Below are 18577 nucleotides of genomic sequence, written 5' to 3'. Positions count from 1 at the left end.
ATACTGAGGCTGTGAGTCCTCTGCAGCAGCTGTGGGTTTGACTCCTACCTGCAACCCTTTGTTGCATCACCCTTTCCTGTCATATCTTCAACTCTCTTATAAATAAAAGGCATAAAAGCCAAAAAAAATTGTTTTAAAAAAGTGATGAATTTACACATATGATGCCAAAATAGTAGGGAATTAACGATTCACTCATGCATCCGATGTATCGCACTTTAATGTGTAAGATACGAGTGCATCAGTTCAGACGGCCTGTATCGGTAAAAAGCTGAGCATGAATCCAAAACAAATCAATGCAGCACTAGCGTATCGATGCATCTCATTATGACGCACATATGTTTCACTTTTGGCATCAGGGAGCTGCCAATGTAACTTTCCTCTGTTTTCTCTCTCCTCCTGCCTCTGCCTGCACCGTTCTCGCTGGACGCCTGCTGCTGCGCTCACACAAAACAAGCGCTCCCTCCTGCCTCTCCTGTGTCTCCTCTTCATTTACTCAAAACAGACAGCGCTGAAAACAGAAGTGACATTGTACCGCATCGCACCACCAAACTTTCATAACGCGAAAGTGTAGAGTAAGTTTGGATTTTATGAGAAAGATAAGAAACGCTGCTGCAAATCATTTATGCAAAACATGTCTGACAGCAGAGAACAGAGCCGTGAGTCTGAGTCACAGAGAGAGAGCAGGTAACACCGAGCATCACTGCACCTCCACACTGATCAAAACCACAGCAACCTCCATATGAAACAGAGCAGCACATCATCTGCCTGCAAAAATATTAATACAATTAACAATTTCAAAGTTTGTTCACAGTTTCTCATTTAGGCAACAGGATCTCATTTACACATGAGACTGATAATAAGACGTTAACACCACTGTAATGTCTCCTTCTCTCTGTCTCTATTGTTGCTACATTTAGTAAAACTATCAGGGTTTCTTTTTGCAACTAACAGCACTCTACAAATGCAGCATTAGTTGAATCAAAATGTAAAGATTCACACATTGCATTATCTTGAACCGTACATAACCCTACAAAATAGACAAAAACACATTCAACGTAGTTCAGTAGGAAAGCCAAATAAAATTGCTGTTAGAATGAACAAAAAAAATCCTTCTGTATGTGTTTCAGTACAAAAGACAGTCCTCTGTATAACTCTACATGTGACAATTAATTTGACCTTTACCTTAAAAGGTTATCTGATAAATCAAAAATATAACTGAATTCATCAGTTTATAATAAGCTTACTATTTCTTAAGTTAAAAATTAAAATGGATTGTAAAAAATAAATATGAAGCTTCCTTTAACCTGGAATCAGCAAAAGGAAGTTTTAGTTAAAATAAATACATTTACACTTTCAGGTTCTGCACCTCTGCGACAGAACCTTGTTCTGGTTTGAGTTTCAGCAGTAAACAGTATAAATGACTACCAGAGTTGGGTGAATTCCTTCTGCATGTTCACAAAGACTCAGTTTTCTCTTTTATATTTGTATTTTTAAAAATGTTCAAAAGTCCTCTGAGGCCTCTCCACAGGCGCAGTAATCTGGATGGTGTTGGAGCACTGAGTGAAAGAAAGATTCGATCGTGTTGAGTTTGCTCAATACATCTGTCTCAAGACCTGATCTGAGATACTGCACGGTTTCGGTGTTCGCCAAGACTGTAGGCCGTGTCTGTCCTCTGTCTCAAACACGTAGATGTCTCCTCCTCTGCAACACTGAATTACCTGCACTTGGGAAGTCTCTGTTCTATATAAAATCAAAGTTAGTGCGAGAGTGAAATTGTGATGGCGAATAATTGTGTAAACACGTGTAGCGTTTTTGTAGTGCTGTTGTTGTTTTTTGGGGTGAAGAGGTAGACAGCAGGGAGAGTTCGGGTGTAACGTGTACTGAGCTGTGTGTGGACTTCACTAAAGTTATGAGTAAAGTCCAAAAGTTGTTGGACTGATTTATTCATTGTGTTAGCAACCAGCATTTTTTTTAGTTTGATAAACAAAAAGCTTTTCTTTTCTGACCGATCAAATGTCAGTTAAGAATAAAACTTTATATTTCTTTTTACACTTAAGTTAGTAGTATTGCTGTATTACACAGGTTCCCAAACAACACCAAAAAGAGAAATCTGGCAACTTCTCTGGACCAAACAAGAGTGCGAGTTCACTAGCAAGAGAACTTTACTGAGTAAGCGAGCAACACGCGTGTCAGCAACTCACAGACAAATGAAACAAAAGCTACACAAACACACGACTGACTTGCTTTTCCGCTGTCAAAACGCTGACGCTTGAAAGTCTCCTCTTTGCAAAGGAAAAATTCTTTTGACTTGCCCTGATGCTGAGAATGCTTCGTTTTGAGATGTCTGTCCAGTTTGTGGTTTGGTGAAGCCGTTGTTTAAACTCTTACGTGCATTTGCCTTTCAGCATCATGCACATGATCCATCGAGGGTATCATGGCGTTGTCGCTCACCCAATACAAATGCATCTGTGACTCTTTCTGGCTCGAATCCAACCCAAAGTTTGGGAAACACTGATGTATTCAGTTCTATTTTAGATTCAGGGCTTATTATATTATCACTCTCAGTGAAAAGTGAATATCTCTTTATTTTAGGCTCAATTAGGTTTCACATAAACTGGAGGATTACATGCTTCATGGGTTTAAAAAAAATTCCACCCTGCCTTTGGCTATTAAATCCACTGAAAGGCCCATTAAACTGTATGACAAATCAATGACCATTGCAACAAAGATGTTTCTCCTTGTTAAATTTTGGAAATGGTGACGTGCTTGGATCATAATAGAAATAGTAAATTCACAAGGAATAAGTCAGTGGTTCATTAAAGTGACTTGTTGAAATAATATGCTCTGAATTAAGACAAATCGTGTTCTCCGATGTTTACAGTTCTTTTGTTGGGTTTGAATTTCCACCATGTGGCGGAGGCTTCAGAGCCAAACCTCAGTTTTACTCCCTCGGGAGCCAATATTTGTTTACAGCGGTCTGTTTGGTCAGGATAAACTGTGACGGGCTGCTCAGATACTGCATATCTACGGCCCCTAACCAATTTATCACGGGACAAAAAGGGCCTTCAAACAGCCCAGTACGTTTCACTGCAGGCAGTGACGAATGCAGAGGAGAAAGGAAAACTGACTGAGAGTCCGACTGGGGTATTACCAGAATGACCCAGTTTCACTGCACACCACTGGACTTGTAACGGTGTGTTAGTGAGCGCTGAATCACAACTTTCCTCTCTTTAATTTCCATGCTCACTGCTTCAGAAAACCTGTAAATCCTCTTTTTTTTCCACCTCATTGACTTACAAAGACGTTTTCTGCCTCTGTTGCCAGAGAAAGACTCAAACTGAGAGCTGTGAAGTGATTGTTTCTTTTGACCCTAAACAGAGAGCTTTCTGTTTGAATAATCATTCCACAACTCAGGTTTTTGCCAAACATCCTTTTGTTGTTTTGGCGTTAAACTGCTCTCCTACTGTGGATGTAGTATCTGGAGATCTAAACACCGCTGCTGCAGACTCATTTTTGCTGAGATTAAACCGACTAAGATTACATTGGCTTGGATGACTAATTCAAAAAGGCAGTGAGTGAAGCGTGCTGAAAGAAGCTAAAGTCTTTCATCATAAAACATCTGTAGGTCCCTGACTCTCTCAATCTTTATAAACATTTTTGATCTTTGTGAGAGTATCACAGTTGCCACAGACATGCTATAGAGCTGATAGGCCGTATTTTAATTAAATATTTTAAAATTATGCATTTAATTACTTTTGAGTAGCCTATTTTGTTATTTGTATTTTGCTGAACAGAAAAAAGATGCATTTTGCAACAAATTAAAAAAGAGAGTTTGTGCATTTGAAAATACATTATTTAATGTGTTATTTTATTCACAAATAAGACCTAGGTTTAAACGGCAGAAAAACACAAAAAAAATATTTCCTGACGTTCTGTCAGATCCAGCAACGTGCTCCTTGTGAACTACGGCCTTTCATTTGTGTTCCATGTCAACAGCAGCCTGAGGAAAGAAGCTGTCTTGGTAAATAAAAATAAAACTGTCATCAAAATATGATCAGATGTTGCAGCTAAAACAAGCTCACTGCATGAACTAAAATACAGCAAAGGAAAAGAGCAATTAGCAAAAATATCATGTGCTCTAGAACTGGCAAATATAGTTACACGCTAGAAAACAATCATCACACAATCAAAACATCCTCGCACCCAAACAACAGAATAGGTCGACTGCCACGGACTCCCAAAACGACATACATGACAGTTGGAGATTACCAGCAACAGGCTTAAGAAAGTCCTGGGTTAAGTCCTGTGTTTATGTGATCCATCCCTCCTTATGCAGGCTTTCCTGCTCTTCATGTTGCTCCCATCACACAAGGACAATGCCAAAAAAATTGGGATGTTGTGTAAATAAAAACAGAATGAAATGCAAAAACCTTTTGACCCATATCAGTTGAATTCAGTGCAAAGACAAGATTTTTAATGTTCAGACTGATTAACTTTATTGTGTTTTGTAATTGTACACTCATTCTGAATTTGATGTGTGTTCCAAAAAAAACAAAAAACAAGTTTTAACAACTTTAACACTCAGTCAGTGTTTGGGAGCTGAGGAGAAGCGCAGTAGAGACTTTCTTTGGCAGAGCGGCAAACTTCTGGTTCAGTCCTTCACTAACTTAAAAGGGGTTTAAATGATTTAATCATGCGGCTCTATAAACTCTCCAAATGTTATCAGACTGCATTGTCATTACACATTATTGACCGCTATGTCAGATTGGCTTCAAAGTCCTCCACTGTTCCTTGAAGCTGGGTGAGGACAGGCTGAAATTAACCAGCATGCACAGCTGAAGTCACGGCCTCCCATCTCAAAATATCCCGACTGGCCATTTTAAACTTACGATGTGGGAAAATGGCAGAGCAGAGCAGAGTGTAAATGGGTTAAGGTTAGGCATCAGTTTGTATTTCATTTAAATACATTTTCCATACCAGAATTTTGTATTTTATTTAAATAAATTTGTTAAGCAAGCATTTTCAGTTTATGCAGGATGCCTTCATATGTATTTGTGCCTATCTCTCTGTATATTCAGCCCTCCTCAACCATTTTGATGAGAGGAGAATAAAAGCTTTTGTAAGTTGTGCCTCTGGCAGGATGACTGAGAAGAGGAATGACAGCTCTGTGGCTGCTGTTACCAACATCTGCACTGATAATTATTACAGCTTTAATTAATTAGAATTATTGCACCAAGGCATTGAGAAATAGCTGAGTAGTCAGGGTGGGAACAGGATATAAATGATCTTTAGTGCAGAGAAGAATGTGCTACAGCCTATTTCTAGGAATGATAGCGGGGTTTCATTTCTTTTTTTGTTCACCAGTACATACACACAGTTCTAAAATTAATGAAAAGATATTTTATTTAAAACAAGAAAAAAATCTCCATTTTAAAAATGCAGTGCGCCTGAATCCATTTTAGGCACTAAACTTTTTTTTTGACCACATAAAAACAGCAGTTATTACAAAAGCCAGAAGGCTTTCTAAGATTTTGAGAATTGATGCGATGATGATAACGTTTTAGTCACAAACAAACTGAGGGGCCTTTCTCTCAGTGTGCGTCACAGAGTAGACAAAAATACACCGGTGTCTCAAAATGCTCTCAATGGAAGACACAATGACTGTTGACACTGCTGCACTGTTCAAAAGCTTCCTGTTGGAGCAACGACAATCTCTAAAAGCAGGGTCTGGGCCCTCGGGTGAGTGCGTTGGAGTTGAAACAGCAGTGAGTTTGGTGACACGTGTCGTGGCAGAATGGGCAGTCTGAGACATGTTATTGTCTGTTTTTAATATGTAATGGACTCATGATTGACAGATGTTTGAGTAATACCCTGACACAGCTTGACTCCGGTGGCTCTTCAGATTCCAGACTGCTATTAACCCGTCTGTGAGCTGTTTGTCTGCCCCACTTTCCTCCGACCTGAACTTAAGAGTGGCCATAACCCATCAGCTTGGCCTTTAACCTTGGACTCTTTAAGTAAAGAAAATGCAATCTGCATGTGGCCTTTGATGTGGGCTGAGTGGTCATATTCAAAGAGTGTAGTGTCACATGTAGATGTACGCTGGTATGCACAAACACACACACGCACGCACACACACACACAGAGGTATGTTTAAAGTGGCAATGTGAGGCAGCATACTGAAAAATCTGAGCTCCAGCACGCAGGAATCATGCGATGTGACGTCTGTATACTGGACAGGGCAGGGTTGTGTTGACTGACCTAAGTCACTTCTGATTCTTTATACCTAAGGATACAAAAGACACCGGACAAAAGATCAAAAAGATGTCGGGGATGCTGATTTTGCTTACATTCACACTGCGTCCACATATGAACCTGGTTTCAGGCCTCACTAGGCTCTGTAAGACTGGTTTCCTGGCTGCTTCCCTCACTCATCAGCAAGGTGGGGGCGGCCAAGCTGTGTGGGAAATCAAGTGTGGTTGTGTCAAATATCAGGTTTGTAGAAGTGCTCATCTGCAGACCATCCATGAACCGTGACATGCATGAAGAAATTGACAATTTTCTGCAATTTTCCACCATCTCTCCTGTTTCCTTCTAGGACAGAATTGTTTCTATTAGCAAGTAGCAACTTAAGTATATGAGACTTGAAAGGTTTTCACGCTTGAAGCCGTTCTAATCAATATTTTTTTTAAAGCAACAGAGGATGACTATATATAATATAAACAGATAATTATCCAGAGACTGTGCAGTTTCTCTCAGCTCAATGAGGCTTTTTAGCATCTATCAGCTTGATTTGGTTTTATGGTCCACTTTTTGTTCAGTCATACCGCACTCATTAATGTTGTTTTCAGCCCCAGCAGGCAGTTCTTTTCAAGGAGATGTAAGCTCTATTAACCTGTTGTGCACTACCCGCCCAGCCTGTGTTGTGTATGAATGATCACGCTAAAAGAGTGTCTTCATTAAATGTGCTCATGTTTTTCATGAACGGTGAACTGAACATATTAGTCTGCAATGAATGAGCGTGTATGTGAGTGCAGTTAACCAACTTACCCATTGATTCCACTGGGCGCTGCACGTCTAAGTGGATAAGTTGTCTGCGTAGTTGAATAGTTTCTTTTTTGTCTATTTTTATTTTGAAATTGATTGAGTCTTCCTTCCTCCTTGCTCAATCTGGATCGTGCAGATTGATGCAGCATCCGTTCAAAAACAGACGCTGCACGTGTTTGAAGCAGAAGCGGAGAATGGCTTCTTGGATGTGATGCAGCCGTGCCTGGGGTAATCAAGCTGTTAGCGATGCTCACATTGTCCGTTGACTAAAAACAATGTGATGCAGACTCGCAGCTGCAAGAGGGCGAGAGAGAGAAAGCGTGAAGTGTCGACGTGATATAAAAACTCTCTTTGATCATTTAGGCTGAACTGTATAAACAACACTACTGACAGATAGATCCATGTTATATACACTCATCTCCTCTCGTCTTCCTCTCTGTGCAGTTCTCATTCATGCTTGTTCTAAAATTGTTGTAAATTGTTATTGATAACTATTAAGTTACCATTAACATTGTATGGGACTTTGAACACCATATGAGCACTAAACAGACCCTGTTAGCGGTCAGCTGGTAAACAAAATAAAGCATTTAGCTGCTAAAGAGCCTTATTTTTCTGTCCGTTGTTGGTGGCAATCAAAACAGAAGCAAAAGGACAGTAACATTTGGACTTATACTTCTCGGGCTGCTAGAAACACGACTCCAAATGAATGCTAATGTCGCTCTGTGTCTGCTGAATGTGCAAAAGAGCACATGTTCACTTTATCAATGTGACTTTAAAAGGTGAAAAGTGTTGTGTTTTCAGCTTGCTGTGCTGCAAATGTATCAAAGGGCCCCTCAGTTGCAGTGTAGAGCAGTTTGAGATGATCGTCTTGAATTGTCCGGGGTAGCGTGAGAGTCGATCTTGAGAATGTGTTGTGTGTTTAGATGATTCCCTGTGTTTGTTGCACAAAAACTAAAGGCAGATTTTCCATGTTAAGAATAAACCCACAGGAATTAAACCATTAGACAGTTAGAGGGCAGGTTTGGTAGTGTCCTGATGTAGTCCAGCGTGGATGTTATATCGTGTGGTGAGTGTCCAGTAAGCGATTTATGGATGAAAAATGTAGGATCAAAGGTCTGAAAGGGAAAAATCCCAACTTTTTATGTGGATATCCAGTCAATGTTGATGATAACTGTGAAGCAGTAAATTCCTTTTTTGTGCAATATTGACTAAGAAAGCTGAGTTCTCCTGCTTGTGAGGCTTGTGTTGCTGTGTGCCATACACGTGATACACCTGTATGGTACGTAGCAACACGTGATATCACCACCAAAACAGAGCATTAGGTGACAAAATACTCATCCAGCATGTCCACCGGATACCCAGAGGTGAGGACCAGAGATTCAAGCTGGAAAAGCCAAAGACATCACTGCAAGATCACTGGATTTTGCTGCAGGAGAACTCAGGTTTATCAGTCAATATAACACACAGTGAGGAATTTAGTGCTTTAATTGACTATATTTACCATCAATACTGATAAAAAAAAAAAGTGCACTTAAATCAAGGATGAACTGATTAGATCTTAGTCGTCAAAGGACCTCATGTCTTTTCCATTCTTGTCAACACGATATCTCAAGAATGCCTGGACAGAAATCCTTCACATCCACTCCAGGATGAACTGACTAAAATTGGATGTCAAAGGTCAAGGTCAGCGTGACCTCACAAAACACACTTTTGGCCATTAGATCATTTGGGATAGGATGAAATGATGAGGTGATAATATTTTATATCCAAAAGGTCAAAGGTCAGCTTCACTGTGACATCATAATGTTCAGCTCTCTATCAGTCCTCTGTTCTCTGTAAAACAAATAGTCTCTCAGTGAAGACATCAGGTTTCTGACTGGAAATTATTCACTGGAATCAAACATGTAAAAAATAAATAACCACGTATTAAATTCCTTCAAAATTTTCACGGCAGATATAATGAGTCTGAACAGACATGGATGTAAACTGCAACCTGAGTACCTTTACCTTTATAAATTACAATCAATCAAATTGGCCAATGCCGTTTCTTTGCTTTTTGTTCCACCTTGCAAAAAATGTGATAAAAGTTCAAATATTCTGGTCCTTCTTTTGCTTTTTGGGGTCCCCTACAACCCCCTCAAGGACCCCCCTCGGTCCTCACACACCAGTTTGAAAGCCTAAATTTCTGGCGTGCCCTTTAACTTTTCATGACCTCACTGTGATAATTTAACTTCCAATAAGACCAATGAGAAAGACACTTTCAAAGCTTAAGTGCCTTTCAAGTTATTTGCCTAATGTGACTTATGTGTTTCCATGGGGTCCAGGGATAGATAGAGGTCATTGGGTAGGTAGGGGGTCCCCAACAAAAGACAGGACGGATTATTTAAAACTTTTAGCACATTTTTTGGAAATTTGAACAAAGCAGAATAAAATAGGGCTGGACGTTTGGTTGATTGTAATTCATAGTGATCCAAGTGTGATTAAAAAAAAAAACTCAGAAAGACAAAATCACCAAAAATTGGGTGCATCTGTTGCAGCCTGGTCTCTTTCCAAGCTCGTCAAAGACCAGCTCTGCTGCTCGGCGACTCATCCAGGCACACATGGTGCCTGTTGGCTGAAACAGACACAAGGACTTTCACCCAGGAGACTTGGGTTTGTGTCCCATGAGAAAGACGTGATTAAAAGTTTTAAGGTAACAGACTTATGTCATAAGTTGCGTCATTTGACGCAATGATTCTCCTCGTGATCCTCTTCAGTGACATCACATGAGGTACGTAATGTAACATAGTTATTGTAATGGTCTTATCCCAAATCTACTCAAATAGTTTTGGTGCCTAAACCTTCTAAAACCACGACCATTTTACAACTTGATCCACATGTTAAAACAAACTATCTGACAGCGTCTCATTCAGCCGCTGCATGTGTGGGATGCCGAGGGGTGGTAACAAAACGTCATTATTTGATGAGTTGTTATGAGAACGGCTTGTCTGTTTTGGGGTTCCTTGACATGAAACAGTTTGGGACCCCTGGGCTACAGTACACATCTAAAAACATGACAGAAAGCCTGACTGCCTACAATAAAATCTGCCCTCCTGGAGGGCACCTCCAACTGTTTCTGAACTCACATGGTGGGCATTAACACATGTTGCAAAACTGAGTCTGCTCCCCCCGAAGACAAACTGTTTTATTTTTTCTTAACCTTTCCCCAAAACTAATCGGTGCCAAGAGCAAGTCATTTAATGAGCAGGGAGCGCAGATGAAACAAATAAAATGATATCGGTTATTTCCTACGACGGTATAGGGTCCACTGTTATATTATCTATAACCTCTTTAGAAATAAATTGGCAGGAATTTAGGCGGGGACTTTCCTTGCTTCCTGTACAGCGAGTATGTCCACCGTGAGGTACACTAACGCTGCACACCACAGAGTCCCATCTCTGAGATAGCCTGGCTCTGCAGACTGAAACAAACATCTTTTTGTGCAAATGGAGGAGGCAGCCGATCATGTGCTTGATATAGTCTGTTTATGAAGTGGTAATACAGTGGCCTTCTATGTTCTAATCAGCAGGGTCGGCCTCAGCAGTCTGCTCTCTCACTGATGTTTTGTGTTTCTGATTAACAGGGAATCTAAAATTATGTCTGAACGTGTCTTTATAGAAGCATGAGGATATGCTCTTATCCTTATCTAGATATAACATATTTCATCGCTTCAGTTAATTACTTTATGAAGCATACAGACAGTTTTATGACATTTGGCATGAATTCAGCTCGTAAAAGTGCACCACACATCCTTTTGATGTCCTGCACTAGAGCTAAAGCAGCAACCTATTGTTTTCTGAGAGAATGGAGATAAAAAAATAGAAAAGCAATAGAGAAAATGATCAGTATTGAATCTATGGCTGAAGTACTGCAGCAATATTTGAGCTGGTGTGACACCCAGTGGACAGAGTTTGCACCTCTTCAGTCAGTCAGCTGACTGTCGTGAGCTGTAGTGGATTTCCATGACAGGGAGAAATAAATGTGATCGTACTGAACTGACACATATTGGATTTATTAAAGCACTTATTACACACAACATGGAATATAATTTGCATACAGTAGGAATACAGCAGCATATTCTCAGGTCTTAAAAGAATAGGTTTGTAAATTTTGTGAAATATACTATACTATACTATACTTGCTTTCTTGCAAAGAGTAAGATGAGAAAATTGATACTATATGGTATTTTTCTTTAGTTTGTAGCTTTGCATAAAGACAGGAAATAGGGGAAACAAACTACAAATGCAGAGATTAAACAAAACATGCAACAGCACTGGTATATTTTCATCTATAAAGCGATACCTACCTCTGTAACCTTCTCTGTGTCGGCTCTATCAGTGGTTACTTTTTAATGTACCCCGGGTTTTCACTGATTTGAGGAGAACTGTATTTTCCTACTTTGCACCGTTGGCTTGGAATAATCTGCAGAAAGATCTTAGATTAGAAACACTTGTATCCGCTGATAAATCTAAAGGCATCATAAAGAATGTGGTGACGGAGACGTGTGCTTGTTTTTCTTGAGAGGCCACTATGTTTTAATAGCTGCTGTTTGGATTTTTGTTTAATAGTTGTGTGTTGTTGTGATTGGCTGCTACCTTGGCCAGGTCTCTCTTGTAAAAGAGATTTTGAATCTCAATGGGACATCCTGGTTAAATAAAGGTAAAGTAAATAAATAAAAATACTGTACTGAGTCAAAAAAAAAGGAACATGATATGGCATCAGAGATTTAAGGAAACTTGCCAAGTTCAACTAAAAGCTTCTCTGACAGCAGTGCCAGAGTCGGCATGTTCTTGGAAATTCCCATTCCAGTAAGGATTGCGTCTGTTTTTGTTTTCCTGTTTCACATTTATTAGAGGTCAAACTGATGCCGAACGTTTGTCGAATGAGCAAGTGTCTGTTTACGAGTTGTAAGGAATCATCAATAATCTTCCAGAGGGAGTTGATGTTTCTAACTGGTTAAATTGAGCAAAATGTCAATGGAGTCTGGCAGGCAGTAAGACAGGCAGTCACTGAACTCTAACTTGTGTATTCTCAGAGCAGCGGGCTCAACTTAACACTGACAGATGACCAACAGGTACAAACAGCTGATCAGCTTACAGTGTAGGACTCGTCCTCGGTCGTCATTATGGCAGCATAATGTATCATTCGTCTTGTGCTTATGTAGCTTCAGTGTCCCTGCAGGCAACCTGCCCTAGTCTGGGGAGGAGGAGGAGGAGGAGGAGGAGGAGGAGGTTGGAAACAACTTGCTTCAACCATAGATCATATGGATTCAAAATATTTAAAACACCATCTATGGCTCCAACTTGCTATTTGTTCTGCTGCACTAATTTTTGAGTGTGTTCATTATTGATCCTTTAATGTAGTGACACTGCATAGAGGCCTATTTCTCCTTGTTTACAGTTTGTTTGCTCATATTTCCATACAAATATGAGCGAACAATCATCTAACCCTAACCCCTAACTCTCAAATATCAAACATCCTTCCGTCTCACTGTTGAGATTACAGTGATGAAAATCATTGAGTGAAGATTTGAGATGGTAAAAAAAGCAAATATTCATTATTATTTACAAAAAAGATACACAAATAATAAAAAATCAATAGCACAAAAACAACACATTAATTGAAATTAGGTAAAAATAACAATACATGGTGTTTCATAATACAGTAACTCATATAATAACAATAAAAAACATAGGGGAAACAGTTACAAGGGCATAATTACAACTTACAAAAATGGTGACAATAACAGTGATGGAACGATAGTCAACAAAAGTAAAAGTCTGCAGTCAGCAGAGTTTAGCCCTTCTTCTTGATACATTCATTTGTAGGTTGTACGAGAGATACTTGAAGAAAATCCAGATAAAGACATATTACAACCTTATCTACAATACAGTTATACATTGATATACTTAATGGGTTTGCATTTGTAATTCTACAGTCTGAGTAACAGGTTGCTCTCATAATAATACAGCAGAATAACATCACTTAAATATTTAAGAAGATGCACTATGAAGAATAATAAATATCAGTTTTAATGGAAATGATCTTCCTGAGAATTAAATACTCTGTTCGTGAGTAAACCAGCCCTCGTTTGTTAAAACCTGTCTCTCCTTCCCTGTTTCTTAATGACAGCAGATGCCATCCTGAGCTTTTTAAACTAGAAACCGACCGATACTGGATTCTGGGGCTGACGCTGATACTGATATTCGAAAGTTAAAAAAAGGTTCTGATATCACTATATATTCTTTATACAGAATATAATATACAGAATATAGAATTTATACATAAACACTTTTTTTTTGCAATGATCCTTTAAAAGTGATTAACACTTGTGACAAAGATATTTTGTCACAGGATATTTTACAGTTTAACAATATTTGTTTTTTGTCTTAAATGACATCAGGGCACTGAAACAGTAAACATTCACTGGTATTTTTAATAACTATAAATAACTATAAATAAAAAAACACAAATAAAGAAAAATATATGTTAATATTAAACTTGAATTCAGAAAAAGGATCAAATATACATAAAATGCTACCTATAAGCTAACAAATAAAAACAATCTGCATTATGTTCTGTTAAAAAAAAAATTCACTTAGGCACATATCAGAAAATATATACGCCATAAACGATAACGACTGATACAGCTGTGACAAGCCAATAATATCAGTTGCCCCTTGTATCGGTCAGGTGGTTTGGTGTTGTAAATTAATTGGCCTGCAGCTGGCGGTTCTCCACGGCCTCCGAGCCCGCCACGGGCTTCAGCCTTTCTATACGGTGCATGGTGCTGCCCGTGAACGACCGGCGCAGGGAGGACAAGCGCCTGCGGAAACCCTCCCCAGAGAAGAAATAAAGCAGTGGATCAAAGCACGAATTGGAAGCAGCCAGGGACAGCGTCACCACCACAGACTTCTGCATGGCGATCTGCTCTGAGCAGGTGGTGTCATTTCGGGACAGGAAGCTCAGGTGGATGGTGCGCTGCACGTGGTATGGCATGAAGCTGATGAGGAAGGTCAGCAGGACGATGACAATCATTCGGATGGCCTTGGTGCCTGTGTCCTGCTGGCGTCGGGCAGCGTTGGTGCGGGACAGCAAGGCGCGGATGATGCCGGCGTAGCAGAGCAGGATGACCAGGAAGGGCACGATGAAGCCGATCACCAGAGACACGTAGTTCAGCATGAGTAGTCTCTTCACGCGATGACCTCCACTTCGTGGCGGCTCAAAGCACTTGGTTTTATTTGTGTTAGGGTCAAAATACTGGCCAGCCATCAGGAAGGGTGAGGATGACAGACAGATGAACACCCAGACGCCCACACACACCAGGCGAGCTCGACCCTCCGTCACCAAACGCATGTTCTGCACAGGGAAGACAATGGCCAGGAAACGTGTGATGGACATGGCGGCCATGAAGTAAATACTGCAGTAGAGGTTTACGTAGAGGGCGTAGGAGCTGATGCGACACAGGAAATCCCCCAGGTCCCACTGGCCCTTGTTGACATAGTAGAGAACTCGCAGTGGCAGCGTCATGACACACAGCAGATCGGACACGGCCAGGTTCAGCATGTAGACGTGAAAGGGTGAGCTCTGGCGGTACGTTCTGATCAACACCACCAGGGCGAAGCCGTTCCCGACCAGGCCCAACACGGTGATGAGGGAATAGGCTGTGGAGTAGACCTGGTTACGGAAGTCATCGATGGACGGACAGGTGGTAAAGTTGCTCGCTACAGCGTCTGTCACATTCATTTTCTCCATTTGTGGCCACACCTGCAGCTGCTGAGAGAGAAATAACACGATGATGAGGATGCGTGCAAAGGAGAGCATGTCAGTGATGCACCCATCGAACCAATATTTTTAAAAAGCATGAGCTAAAACTGACTTCTAATTTCACACTAGCCTAATGTGTATAACACACTCACCACTGCAATCTTGTTAACAGCAAATTTGATGCTATTTATTGCTAGCTTAATAGCTAAAAGGTTGCTGTGTGACTGGGTGCAAATACACAAACCACAAAGGGTAGGCATGTTATCGTATTACATAATTGCATCTGCATCCGACTCCTATTGATTAATAATAACTCTGCTCAGACAGCAGAAGTCTAGGAAGATAGAATCGCAAGAAGACATTAAAGTGTACAACTATCATACAATTTACTTTAAAAATGAAATATAAGAAGTAGTACAAGTAATAAAGTCAAAATAACAGGGAGCATTGTTTTTAGGGATTCAAATCTAAAATGGCAATCTAATGACAGTATGTTGCGCGGTTGATGTTGTGAAGCTAGACACCTTCTGCATGTGGATAACAAAATCAGGATGTATAGCTTATGGACACTGTAATTTCATAGTATAGCATAGAATTGCAATGGAGAGCCTAGAGTCTGACACGTAGGCTTTAAATCATCACTTATGAGCCACTTTCGGTGTCTGCCCTCTGCTTGCATATTCTGAAATTCTGAAGTTTTACTTTACTCTGGACATTTCTGGGCTTCAGCCTGTTTTGCTGGAGAGAAGAAGCCAACTTTGAACAGTGCATTTATAAACAATATTGTTGATTCTATCTTTAAGAAAAAAAAGCAGTAGCTCTGCAGGTTGTGATGACTGCAGTATAGCAGATTATATCTGAGATAGTCTGTTTTTCTGCTGCGTTGCAGATTCTGGTGGAAACTCAGATAGGAGATAAGCGTTTTAGATTTTTATCCTGTCACATGATGAAGGTTTCACTTTTTTCTGGGTAGAAAAGATAAAAAAATGATTTCTACTTCAGCCTATGAAGACAGTTTTTGAGTATTAAATTGTTGATGAGTTCAGACAGAGCTGCAGCCGACTCTGACTAAATAAGGTCATGGATGGATTGTGTTCTTGTAAATTGTACCCAGACAGCAGCTGACTCTGGGCCAGATAATTGTTTTGCTTTACTGACCAATTTTACCATCTATGTATCTAATTTACATTATGACAAACAAAACTACATACTTTTCACATGAACTGACTGACTCAGTTGAAAATACAAAAGGCTGTTTAAAAGACAATAACTGTGCTTGAGTGCAGTTTTGAGTTCACTTGAATATTTCCATTTTTTACAAATTTATACTTTATTCAGCTACATTTTAGAAGCCAATATTATGCTTTTTACTCCACTACATTTGTTTGATAATTTAAGTTACTATAATATAACTACATTGCAAATTCTGATTATTAATACAAAACATAAATCAACTAATAAAACATGATGTATGATAGACTAATCTTACTGAGCAGTATATAAAGTAACAGAAATCAGCTCCACCTTTACCAGCGTCAACATAAAAGGTATAGGTATGCAAAATGTTTTGTACTTTTGCCTTTGGTACTTTAAGTATGATGGAAATGCTTTCTGTGTTTTTTTGAGTTCTTCCATGCAGCTGGTAACATATTTTTACACTGTGGTATTAATACTTTTACTTAAGTAAAAGATCTGAGAACTTCTCCCAGCACTGGTAAATGCATTTTACTTTAAACTTGTTTATTTGTGTAGCTCTTATACACTTTGCATTAACAGCTTGTGTACTGAGTCGCATAATCTTACCATATGTTATCAAATTATACTCATCCAAGCATCTGCCATAAAGTATTTCCTGCTGTACAAAATGAAAGTGTTTGCATTACTCAAATTCAGGTTATGTGGCAATCAAATGTTGTAATTAGTTATCTATAAGTTACTTCCCCTTAACAAAAGTGAAAATATCTCTTTTTCAGCCAAAGTAAAACTTTCAATGTGATAAAAAATAAGACTCTTTCAAGTTTTCCTTACCGCTGAATTCCTGTCTGGTGCCAGAGCACAGGGAGGGCAGTCGTTTCTTTGGTCCTTCTCTCCTGGTTGATGTGCTCGACAGCAGTGCTGCTTCGGTGTGTGTTTGTTTCCTCCGCCTCTCTGTCTCGTCTGCCAACTGTCACAGCAGTAGTGGGAGGAGGACGCTGCAGGTGGCTGCCTTCTTACAACCTCTGCCCTTGGGAAGCTTTTTACCGACTGATATTTCTCTTCTGCTGAGCAGTGCAACAGTGTCAGCCTCAATGACATCATCAACCACACAGACACACATTTACAATAATCATAATCATTAGGAGGGATTTGGAGCCTGTGCCTCGTCGATGGGAAAAGTGAAAGAGAAGTGTGGGTAAAAATAAAAAGAATGCATCAACACTTAAAGTTGTGTGTTTGTGAGTTTACTTGATCTGGACATCATTCATCCTGTTATTGATGTGCAAGTCATGAATCAATCGTTTGCAACTCAAGACTCAAGTCCTCATCTCAGTTAACTCATTCACTGACTTTCCCCTTGCAAGTGCAAACGAGATGAGATCACATGTCACTCACACTCTTATATTCACAGTATTTGTGAAAATGTATTAAGTTTATTACTGTATTAATCAACCCTGTTAGACAAGCAACTGCTTCAGCACTTGTTTTGTTTCAGTGGCGCTCTCTTGGCCCGGTGCCTGCTCCGTGCAGTCAGCTGAACGTCTGCCCCGCCCCTGTGCTGCACACTCGCACTCACTCAGACAGTCGGTACTCCAGAGCACGCTCCCTGCACGGAGCTGTTTGCCCCGTCCAACCAGATTCACCACACTCAGTCTCGTTCCCCAGCTTGGAGTGGTGCTTGGAGCTGAGGCTCTGGCACAAATCACTGTTTCCACGCCAAGAGATGTGAGAATTCCACTCTTGCAGGTCCTCCAGCAAAGTCTTTTGAATTGTGTAAAGCAATAGGCTTTATAAATATGTGTTCTGAGTTTCTGTTATTAACCACCACAGCCAAATTTTTTACAGTTGCTAAGTATGGAAACTTAGGTCTCAAAATCTCAAGTGCCAAATACCGCTATGACCTGATACATGGACGCTCCGTTTAGCAAACATGTTTGAGCCATCAGAACCAGAGGACAGTGACCTATCAACTCAGTTAAGAATCTCTTTTTTCCTTCAGTGTCAGATTGTTGGAACTGAAGTGAGCAGTGAGTGTGATTTGGACAGAGAGAGGCACTAAAAGTATGTTCGTAATGACCGTCGGGAAGGGTGGGGAGATTGTGTTGGATTGTGGAACTCCACGCAAAATATCCTGTGCACATTTCAGTGCTACGTAGTTCACAGTCTTTTCATGTTTTCAGCTGTTATTTTCTAATATGTATCTTCTTTGGACGAAAATCTCCTCTACACAGACTTGAATCATCTTCAAATTTTTCTTTTTTTTTCAAGAGCGGAAGGCTTCGCCATCTTGGGGTAAAAAAAACTACCAGTTACCAAGCTTCTTCATCTGTTATTAGGGAGCAGGACAATAAAGAGATGGGATTTTTGGAAGGGTCTATTGTGCGTGCACCTACAGGCATAACTCAGCCCTGAACGTACATCCCCTGAGAATTTTTCCAACAGGATCAAGTTGAGTTGCAGACAAACTCCTTTTCCTCCTTAGGTATCAGTCATTGCTTGTATTTGCTTGTTCTGCGTGCAAATACAC

General features: G+C 40.0%; 1 protein-coding gene across 1 annotated transcript; it reads right to left on the bottom strand.

Annotated features, from left to right (window-relative positions):
• Positions 1-13327: 13327 nt before the first annotated feature.
• On the bottom strand, positions 13328-14857 carry cysltr1 (cysteinyl leukotriene receptor 1). The gene has a single exon (XM_084718350.1). The coding sequence runs from the start codon at positions 14839-14841 to the stop codon at positions 13798-13800; it is 1044 nt and encodes a 347-aa protein (XP_084574476.1). The 5' UTR covers positions 14842-14857; the 3' UTR covers positions 13328-13797.
• Positions 14858-18577: the final 3720 nt, after the last annotated feature.

Source organism: Lutjanus erythropterus, chromosome 5 (assembly GCF_056507025.1).
Source record: "Lutjanus erythropterus isolate fLutEry1 chromosome 5, fLutEry1.hap2, whole genome shotgun sequence".
Classification (NCBI taxonomy): domain Eukaryota; kingdom Metazoa; phylum Chordata; class Actinopteri; order Lutjaniformes; family Lutjanidae; genus Lutjanus; species Lutjanus erythropterus.
Note: the sequence above shows the minus strand (reverse complement) of the source record. Positions and strands in the feature narration are given on the sequence as shown.

Coding starts and splice junctions, on each gene's coding strand:
- cysltr1 (XM_084718350.1), bottom strand. CDS start 14,841: ATGGAGAAAATGAATGTGACAGACGCTGTAGCGAGCAACTTTACCACC.